The 11,596-nt window shown below is 38.2% G+C and overlaps 1 protein-coding gene across 1 annotated transcript; it reads left to right on the top strand.

Moving 5' to 3' along the window:
- Positions 1 to 3,129: 3,129 nt before the first annotated feature.
- On the top strand, positions 3,130 to 11,464 carry LOC308081251 (interferon-induced protein 44-like; the record flags this gene model as incomplete). The annotated part of the gene is made up of 5 exons (XM_080457639.1): positions 3,130 to 3,305; positions 5,477 to 5,509; positions 6,337 to 6,361; positions 9,524 to 9,713; positions 11,324 to 11,464. Coding segments are annotated over exons 1-5 (426 nt in total), but the record flags the coding sequence as incomplete, so codon positions are not given.
- Between the last annotated feature and the right edge of the window lie 132 nt (positions 11,465 to 11,596).

Below are 11,596 nucleotides of genomic sequence, written 5' to 3'. Positions count from 1 at the left end.
TCAATTTGGCCAAAGAATTCTTAACATCCCCAAGGGCCCCGGGATTAATTCCAACAACCTAATCCTAATTTATACACCCACACCAACCCAACAAGAATTACCCCATCCATATTAAAGTCTCCCTTCTGAATATTAGGTCGCTCAATGAAAAGTCATTTCTTTGTAACAATTTTATTACTTCAAATAACATCGACATTTGCGACATATGTGAAAAATTATGAATTCAGTCTCCTTAACCAGGCCTCCCCTCCTAATTACTCTTACCTACAGAACACCAGGCCCGCTGGCCGTGGTGGTGGTGTTGCTGCTATTTTTAATAATAAGTTCACTTGTATTGCCCTGTCATTTGGTGTCTTCCCCTCATTTGAGTATTTGGCATTTTCTATTAAGCACCAACCCACACTGTTTATCCTAGTTTACCGTCCTCCCCAACCCAATAGCTCCTTCATCACAGAGTTCTCTAATCTGCTTTCCCTATCCATGCCCAACTACGACAGGGTGACCCTGCTCGGCGATTACAACGTCCATATCTGCTGTCCCAATAATGCGCTGGCAAGAGAATTCCTCACCCTTATACAGTCTTTCGATTTTATAATTCAGCCAACTGGCTCTACCCATGACAACGGTCACATCCTTGACCTTGTGATGTCTTCTGGCATGAGCATTGTCAACCTAGTAAACAACGCCTCAGAGTGCATCATCATTTTTTATATGCTGATTGCTCCCCCCCCCCCCCCCAGTAAAGTACGGGCTCCCATTCGCTCTCGCTAACATTAACATAACATTATCATTAACCCTTCAACCTCCGCCAAATTCAGTTCTGTGTTTATCTCCTCTGCCACACCTCCTGCCCTCTCTCACTCTACTGACAATCAGCTCAACTACTTTAACAGCATCTGCCCAACTACCCTTGACCTTGTCGCTCCATTTAAAACTCGTACCAACACACCCAACGTCACCTCACCCTGGCTCAATGATCACACCCGCGCACTTAAAAGATGTTACAATAATTCAGTTAAAGATGCCAGAGCAAATTACTTCTCCAATCTCATTGCCAAGAACTTTCAAAACTCCAGAACTCTCTTTAGAACAATTGAGCACGCCGTCGCCCCCCCCCCCCCCAACCCCAATTTGCTTGCTTCCCCTGAGAGGTGTGAGGAGTTTTAAAAAATGTTTTCAAACAAAATAGATCTAATTAGATCCCAGCTGGTCACCTCACAGTCTCCTCTGCCCCCCTTCCGAGAACCAGATGCAGCCACAAGCTTCCCCATGGCCTCCTTTTCCTCTTTCAACCAGATATCCCTTTCAACGGAGATCCTACCCACCGTCAGTCCCCATATCCTATCAATAGTGAACAGCTCACTGTCCTCTGGGTCCGTTCCCGCCCATTTTAAAACTGCACTAGTCACTCCCCTGCTCAAAAAAGCAAACCTTGACCCCTCCGCCATGAATAACTACAGACCTATATCCAAACTACCCTTTTTGTCCAAAGTTGTAGAAAAGGTAGATTTCACTCAGCTCGTGGGCCACGAGTGGAAACTGCCTTTTCGAGAAATTTCAGTCTGGTTTCCGTGCTCTCCATAGCACAGAAACGGCTCTCCTGAAAGTTGTCAATGACCTCCTCATGGCCGCAGATTTAGGAAACTGTTCCATCCTTGTCCTACTGGACCTGACTGCGGCCTTCGACACGATCGACCACGCGGTCCTGATCAGCCGGCTGGAATACTGGGTGGGCATTTCAGGCACCGCCCTTGAGTGGTATAGGTCGTACTTAAAGGGATACTTCACTTTCGGGCCGGGGACACATTTAAAAAAAATATTAAAAATAAATGGAAAAAGTTATGGAAAATTCATGGCCCCCTCACACATTAGTAGGACACTGCGTGTCGTGAGGGGGCCATGAATTTTCCATAACTTTTTTCATTTATTTTTAATATTTTTTTTAAATGTGTCCCCGGCCCGAAAGTGAAGTATCCCTTTAACCGGCAGATTTGTTTCCATTGACATTGGTGATGCAACCTCATCCCTAGCCCCCCTACATTCCGGCGTCCCCCAAGGTTTGATCCTTGGCCCCATCCTCTTCTCCCTCTATATGCTTCCCCTTGGTAACATCATCCATAGTCACAACATCCAATTTCACTGCTATGCCGATGACACCCAATTATATCTCCCCATCAGTCCAAACGACTCCTCCAGCATACCCAAACTTTACGCATGCCTAGCTGACATCAAACTTTGGATGTGTGACAATTTTCTACAATTGAATGACTCTAAATCCGAAGTTCTCGTATTTGGCCCACCCAGCAAAGAGCCCTGCCGGGTCTAAACCTGGGCTCTTTAGCTCCAAACCTGAAGCCCTCCGTAAGGAACCTGGGGGTCACCCTTGATCCTGACCTCAATTTTGAAGGCCATGTAAAAAAGGTCATTCAGATATCCTTCCACCACTTCAGAAACATTGTGAAAATCAAGCCCTTCCTATCCACCCCCGATTTAATTAAAGTAATTCATGCATTCATCTATTCACGCCTTGACTACTGTAACTCCCTATATTCCTGTCTTTCTAACAAATCAATTCAACGGTTACAACTGGTCCAAAATGCTGCTGCCCGGGTCCTGACCGGCACTAGAAAGTACGATCATATTTCACCAATTCTAGCTCCCAATCACTTTCAGAATTGATTTTAAAATTGTATTAATTACCTTTAAGGCTACCTCTGGTCTGGCCCCTTGATACATCTCCGACCTACTCGAGCCATATAAACCAGAGCGCAATTTGAGGTCCTCAGACAAAGCTCTACTCGAAATCCCATTCTCCCATAAAGAAACTAAAGGTGATCGGTCAAAAGGTGACCTTCGCTCTTAGAGCCCCGACTCTCTGGAATGCCCTCCCCTTAGAGATCAGGCTTGCAGAGTCTGTGCCCCGGTTCAAATCCCTCCTGAAAACCCACTTATATAGAGTTGCTTTTATTACCTAAAGACTTTTACCCATTGTGTCCTACTGTATTGCTGCATATTTTTTTTATGTTTTCATATATATATTTTTCTATTGTTGTGCACTCCTACTGCATGGTGTATTTTATCTCTGTAAAGCACTTTGTAACTTTGTTTCGAAAGGTGCTATATAAATAAAGCTTTATTATTTATTATTATTATCTGTTGTCCCCACCCCTGTGACGCACCGGACTGGCCGTTTAAGGCTGAGGCGCAACGGTAGAATCCCTTTGTTCTCAAGATACTAATATCTGTCTGTCTCATCCTTGCAGGTATAATGGGCATTAAGCAGGCCAAGCCGGACCTCCTAGACGGTAAACAAACAATTACAAATCATTGTTATCAACAGCATTCATACAACATACATAGTGTAATGTAGCCTATGTAGGCCTACCCCTCCCGGTGTGACTGGAAAGTAGTTACTACACACCTAGCAAGAGGTGCTGCCTTAAGACCTGAGGCCGATTCTACAAATGTCTCCTACATCAGTAGTTCTCAAACTTTTCCGTGGCAAGCTAAAATTATATGTATTTGGCCACGGACCCCCCCAGAAGAGAAGATTTTTATAAAAAAAATTAAAATTATTCAAGATCTTTCAAACACTTTCAAGAGTTTGCAGATGTACAAGCTCACTAACCTGACGCTTCCAGATCCAAGAAGCTTACGTCACACGTTTGTGTCTTGAGAAACTAGTTACTCAATACCGCCCCCATCTGGCAGAGTCAGGTTACAAGCTCACAGCACTGCACAAAGTGACACGTTTGTGAGCTTGTAGATCTGCTATTTTTGAGAACCACTGTTTTACTGATAATCACTGGCAAATATGCCCTGAATGTTCTTTACAACCGCTGTTCTAAATACTAAGATTTTTTTTTTTTAGCTTATGTTACTATATATATATATAGCTAAAATCTGAAATGACACAGATGAAAAAAAATAACTGTGAAAGAATCACGTTTTTGACCCTGGTGTCGTGTAGAACAACCCGTTGACATTGTCACGGGTTGACAATGTCAATCCATGTTATTTTGACAGCACACCGCCATCTTTATTGTAGTTCAGTCATCATTGCAATAACCTTTCTCTGTCAGGAGAGACAATGTATTAACCAAAATAAATAGGCTCACAGCCGAATATGAATAGAGAACAAAATAATTTTACTCTTATGTACCTCTTCACAAGACATAACAATAAATACACCTTGACCATGATCTCGATCAGTAACTGTTTATTAATTTGACTAATTTGATTTGCTACTTTGATTGACAGTGTGTTGATAATTAACTTTTTTGAAAAGTAACAGTTTACAGCGTTAACCCCTGCTTAAAGTTTAGCTTTAAGATCGGCTATTTTCAAATAGACAAATTAAAATAGGGATTAAGTGATTAAACTATTCCTTATTTTGTTGGAGACCCCCTGGAACCGCCTCAACTTGAATGAATGAATGAATGAATGAATGAATGAATTAATTAGTTTATTTCGGTCATTAAGCCATGTACAGAGTTTGTCATTTAACATTTCCAAGGAAGAAAAAATAATAAAATTCATGGACCGAAAAGGTGTAGGCTGAAGCCGTAGCTTATAGTGCCTACCCTTATGATATTATAAAACAAACAATAACCAAACATCAATCAATACTCAAAACAAAACAAAACAAAGACAAAGACAACATTTGTCTTTTCATCTACAAAAAATAACATGTAATGGTTTATAATTCTTTTTTATATTTATCTACAATATTATCTTTAAACATTTTCTTGAATTTATGTATCGAACTGCATTTCTTTAGGTCATTTTCACAACTATTCCATATTTCTCTTGCCATTACCGATGTACATTTCTTTTTAATATTTGTTCTAGCTGTAATAATTTCAAACATAAGTATACCCCTCAACTCGTACTGATTTTCTTTAATTTGAAACAGATTCTGAATACATCTTGGAAGCAGTTTCTTTTGTGCTTTGAATGCTAATAAAACTGTTTTCTGTGCTACTATATCATAGAATTTTAAGGTATTATACTTAATAAAGAGTTTATTAGTCGGTTCATAATATCCTAATCTATTTATTATCCTTATGGCTCTCTTCTGTAATAAAAAAATAGGGTTGGTATTCGTTTTGTATGCATTACCCCATATTTCCACACAATAAGTAATGTATGGAACTATGAGTGAACAATATATTAAGTACAGTGATTTCTGACAGAGGATGTATTTAGTTTTATGTAATATTGCAATAGTTTTGGACATTTTTATTTTTACATTATTTATATGTGATTTCCAGCATAGTTTATCATCTATCATTACTCCCAAAAACTTATTTTCATATACTCTTTCTATTTCCATACCACTGATTTTAATTGTAGCTTGATTTTTTATTTTCCTGGTGCCAAATATTATATACTTTGTTTTAGTTAAATTCAATGATAGCTTGTTAATATCAAACCATGTCTTAATTTTCTTTAATTCCCCTTCCACTGTATTCAGAAGCTGCTCCAAATTCTTCCCAGAACAATAAAGGTTTGTATCATCAGCAAACAAAACATAATTTAATATTGGTGACACTTTACATATCTCATTTATATATAGTATAAATAATTTCGGACCTAGAACCGAACCTTGAGGGACGCCGAAGGTGACTTTTTCTAGTCCCGATTTTTCATTATTTATTTGAACATATTGATATCTATCCTCTAGGTAACTTTTTATCCATGAATTAGCTATCCCTCTTACACCGTATCTCTCAAGTTTATTTAATAATAGGCTGTGGTCTATGGTGTCAAAAGCCTTTTTCAAGTCAATAAATACTCCCACCGTATATTCCCCATTCTCAATGGCAGTTGAGATTCCCTCCAGTTGAGATTCCCCCCAGTTGAGATTCCCTCAACTAGTTCCATTACCGCCATTGTGGTGGACCTATTAGCTCTAAATCCATATTGATGATTGCTCAAAAGGTTATGTTTTTCTAGAAACTGATCTAATTTTTTAACAAATAGTTTTTCAATAATTTTGGAAAATTGTGATAGTAGAGAAATTGGTCTGTAGTTATTGAATTGATGTTTATCTCCGTTTTTGAAAATGGGAATTACTTTTGCAGTTTTCATTTTGTTTGGAAAGATACCTGTTTGGAAAGATTAACTTCATGTGCATTGTGTGAAATATACTTTTATTTAGACATAATCAATCATTATCTTACTTTGTAGCTATGGGAAACGAAAAGTCAACACCTGGATCTCCACCTCCACAAGCTCCACTCTTTGATTGCAGAATGTTACAATGTTCAAACATGATTAAATAATGACAAATGCTTGATGTTTTGGTGACTTGTTATGTATTTTTTTCCTCAGCTGAATGGAGAAAGGTGGATTGGAAGTAAGAAAACATATTTCTTAAATAACAAATAATGTTTGGTAACACTGTGGTCTTTATTTATGAGGAGACATAACTTCAAAGTATTATTATTATAATAACAATTATTATTTTTATTATTATTATTATTTTTATCTTATCTTATCTTATCTTACTTTCTTACTATCTTACTATCTTAATATCGTACTATCTTACTACTATATAATTGACAAAAGCTCCGAAAGTTCGTCCGGGGTAAGCAAGCACAGGATCACTCCATTTGCCCCGAAACTTGCCACAGACTGTTGATCAGAGCTATGGCTATATTTTAGGCATCTTACCCCACCTCGATCTGTGATCAGACTCTCGGCTTGATTGATTCTCTGATTTGCCTATCAGACCCTCAGCCTGATCTGGCAGGTTGCCATAGCAACCAGATACAGGAAGTCTGTGTGTCTTAGAAGGATGACAGAGGAAAGTTTGGAGAGTTTGAACACCCTGACATCTGATGAGTTTTGGACTCTGTCTGGACCAACCTCAGATCAGGCCTCAGATCTAGGGCCTAGATGTGAGGGCCGCGACGGAAAGCTGATGTGACGACGGAAAACTAGATGTGAGGGCCGCAAAGCGACCCTGGCCCCTAACATCTAGTTATTATTATTATGATAAAATAATTTATAATGATAATAATTATTGACTTTTTCTGGGGGTATATATATATATATATATATATATATATATATATATATATATATATATATATATATATTATTATTATTTATATTTTTTTAACAGAACCCCAGAAAAAGTCAATAATAATAATAATTAATTATTATCTCAGCCAAAGTGTAACGTAATAATGAAAATAGGCTATGATGCATTAATGTCACTGCGGATGCTCAGACGCACCTCCAGTGTTCGCGCGGTTAATTAATTTATCATAATATTGTAGGCTACTGTATATTTATCACATGAATGCCTAGTAAGTCTTACCATCTGATGAAGAAACTAGTGGATGAAAGCTGTGTCCAGATAGAATAGATCCATTCTCCATTCCGACGTAGGACAGTGATATATTAATCCAAAATTAACAAATTTAATCAATAAGTAATCAATAAGCTCTGGTCCATAATCGGATAGCAGCGTTCCACTTGTATGCCCTGGATTATTTTCAACGTTATCTTTTTATCTCGGTAAAGGTGAGCAATATTCAGTAGAAAAGGCTTATATAATGTCCTTCCATTTTTATCTATTATTTGGTGGTGGGGTTAACTTCTTTAGTCTCATTACACATGAGAGCATTACAGCTGATCCCCGCTTCCAGACAGAGCAGATGTACAAGTTATCTGTCTAGGCGATGTGACGCCTTTTTTTAAAAGACGAGAGACGATGTTGAACTTCTCCGCATCAGTGTTGCCAGTATTTGTGAGAGAAATAAGCAACCAGATCTAGGAAAACAAGCCCAAAAGAAGCAACTATGGCACTAGGCCATTATGAACACTTTAATTAAACCTATATACTGTATACATTGAAATTAGATACTGTATACATTGAAAATAGCCGATCTATAAGCCAATCTACAAGCAAATTGAAAATAGCTGATCTACAAGCTCACAACGCTTCGCGATGTGACGCGTTGTGAGCTTGTAGATCTGCTATTTAAAAAAAAAATCTTGAAATAAAATGTGGAATATTTGGAAGAAATGTTTAACATTCTAACAACACAAATCTGGTACGGGGCACAAAACATTTTCAGATGGGGGTTATAGGGACAAATTAGCCTACGTATTAATTTGGGGGTCCATGACATGAAAATATTTCAGCCATATTTAAGCCCAAATAAGCAACTAGGGCCTACACTTTAGAAACAAGCCCAAAACCTGCACCCCGCAGTTACCAATATTTACCAATATTTACAGAAATATTCACAGAAAAATAAGCCCAAATTCACTTATAATAAGCGGATATGGCAACACTGTTCATTACGGTGAAGTTAAGGTTGGATATTTAATTTCCTGTTGCCTTTTATGGTGCGAAAAGGGGAGTGGAACAATGCAAATGAACTTCTTGGGAACGCGACCATCTGGCAGGCAGCCGTCCAGATTCATCATGACATACACCTGTGATCCGCACGTTTGAGGGATATACACACCCCTTTGTGAATTGCACGTCAGTTTTTTTTTTTACAGAAAATACACCTTCCATTAGGAACTTTATTTACACCTTATTTACGACCAGCTTAGTGAATCTGGCCATTCTGTCCTCCTGTAATGTAGAGGAGCTCAGCTCTTCTCTCTTCACTGCCTCTTTCTGCCGTCCTATCCGGCATTCACAGCCGTCCTATCCCTTCAACATGCAGTTGAGCTATCTCCACCTCAGCCGATCTGCAAGCCCAAAACGGGTCGCTGATGCAACGCGGTGTGGGCTTGTAGGTCAGCTGAGGTGGAGCTACAGTTCCCTGCTCGACTCCGTTGTACACCAAAGCAAAAACAGGCACTAGGCAGGAACGCACAGACGTAAAGCGGTGATGGATCACAGACGAGAGAAAGAGCCCCAATATATTCTTCTGCCTACACATACGTCACGTCCCAGTATGAACTAATAGGGGAAGGGAATCAATGTCACGTGATGCCTTTGTTTAGCCCAAAAAAACATCAGCTGCCCCAAAAACGGGCCTTATTGGTCAAAAACCCGGATGTGTGTCTCAAAGAATATTGCTCTCCTTTTATAAAAAAAACTGAAAATGAACCTAAATCAAAGCCATAACCCTTAAATTATATATTTGGTTTCACTATTTTGTTTTAGCCTGTTATTACAGCATGTGTATGTGTGCATGTGGGTGTTTATTATTGTACAACTATAAATTATTATATATTAAATACATTATTCAAATATATTCGAATATAAAAAAAAATAAAGCATTGAAATATAAATGGGATTATTGAGGAAAATTGACAGCCCTAAAGTATACCACCTACTTTCTGGAACAACTAGGAATGAATCACGTAAAATATTCACCATTTGTAAAAGTGTAATGTATAGCAAACATCATCTGCTAATAGTGTGTGTGTGTGTGTGTGTGTGTGTGTGTGTGTGTGTGTGTGTGTGTGTGTGTGTGTGTGTGTGTGTGTGTGTGTGTGTGTGTGTGTGTGTGTGTGTGTGTGTATTTCTATTTTATTTCTTCAGTAACAAAGACGCACTGCTCAACCATGTGAAGGAATACCAGCCTCAAGATCAGCACATCAAACAAATCAGGATCTTGCTCCATGGACCAGTAGGATCTGGCAAGTCCAGCTTCATCAACTCTGCCAACAGCATCTTTCGTGGGAGAATGACCCATGATGCACATGTGCATCAACGCAGTTACACCAAACAAGTATGTGATGCATTTTGATCCAATATAACATATCTGCTGGTGAATGGTCATGTAATGTATTCCTGCTTTTGCTTAGCATACTTTACATTACATTACAGTACGGTCATTTAGCAGACGCTTTTATCCAAAGCGACTTACAATAAGTGCATTCAACATAGGTAGGCAAGAAAACTACTAATCACCGGAAGTCTTAAGTGCATTCTCTTCTAAAACAAGCAAATAAGAGTATACCTAGCGCTAAGGTAAAAGTGCAATATATCAGCTACCTACTTTCTTAAACAGATGAGACAAATAGGAAAATCAAATGAGCAAGAGCTAAAAACCAATAAGTGTATCAAATAAACAAGATCCAATAAAACAAGAGCTCGTACAAACAATTGACAACTTACTGCATCATTCACCTATCGCCTATTTTAATTTTATACATAATACATATTGGGTAGCACTTGCTTGCTATGCATCCTATGTGTATATATTGTACTACTAACTAATATACTTGGTGGGGGTTAAGTTCCTATATATAACAATAATATGATGAATGTTTTTTTTTTGTTTTTTTTCTTTTACATTAACACATTGACTGCCAATCGCGTAGATCTACGTGAATTAAAATATGTTGCGTTGCGTGCCAATCGCGTAGATCTACGCGAAGTGGTCTTTTTGTGGTTTAATAAACGATCGCGCTGTTCTCTGTACCATCCCTACCATCATTTTCTCTTCCCATTCGCGTTCGACGCATCCTATGCAAAAATATCCGTAAACAGTTTCCTGTTTCCGGTTTTATCTTGAGTTAACTGGTTTTGCACTGGTCTTGGCTAGACATCTGGTTTTCACATGGTATAAAAGACAAAGGGAAAGCTCCGGTTATTTTTCTTTTCTCTGGACGACGAACAGTTATCCCCTTTGTGTTTACAGACGGTCTGACACGTGATCATGATATATATAAATGTTCTGTGGCCAGCAGGCTGGGGGGGGGGGGGGATACGTGCATTGTTGCCGGATATGGTGCCTGCAGCCTGGTTGCGATAATAATAATAATAATAATAATAATAATAATAATAATAATAATAAACTTTATTTATATAGCACCTTTCATGACATAAATGCAGCTCAAAGTGCTTTACATTAGGGTTATTTTACCCTAATGTGAATACATAGTAGGAAGTAGGAAACATGTTTGTGTAGTCTTTGTACATCTTCTCAAGGAATGCCTTGAATTATAGGAGCTGAAACTAAAAGTTTGGTTTGAACGAGTATCTTTCTCTTCTTCGACGGTGGCTGAGGCGTTGTTGCGTGCAGATAGGATAGCCTACTGGCAGCAGCAGCTACTGTACTGAAGCCAAAATGCATGCGCGTGAAAAAATACTGACACCTGCTGTTGCATGAAGCGACCGATGCACCCCTGATTATCAATAAAATGTTTAGCCAATTATTTAATAATAATAATAATAATAAGGGTAATAAGGGTAATAATAATAATAATAATAATAATAATAATAATGATAATAATTTATTATGATCACTGTTCTGATATTATAACATTTGTAGAAGCCTGAACACACATTTGAGTTGCATGAAAATCACTGACTTACAGATTAATTATTTTGCAGAAGCAAACCCATACAATCCAAAAAGGAAACTTCTACAACTTCGTGTTCAATGACATCACGGGCCTGGAGCAAACAAAGCATGGAATTCATGACGATGACATTGAATTGGCGATGAAAGGTCATGTAAAGGATGGATACACGGTAAAACGATCATTAATGCAAAGTCATGATCCAAACCATATTTCATGACAAATGATTGAGAAATATAATGTTCTATCCAGATATCATAATGTTTTACCCTAACAAGATTGTAAATGTTTTATTCAGTTCAAT

Source organism: Gymnoscopelus braueri, assembly GCF_963280865.1.
Source record: "Gymnoscopelus braueri genome assembly, contig: SCAFFOLD_517, whole genome shotgun sequence".
Taxonomy (NCBI): Eukaryota; Metazoa; Chordata; class Actinopteri; order Myctophiformes; family Myctophidae; genus Gymnoscopelus; species Gymnoscopelus braueri.
The sequence above is the reverse complement of the archived record's forward strand: the minus strand, read 5'-3'. Positions and strand labels throughout refer to the sequence as shown.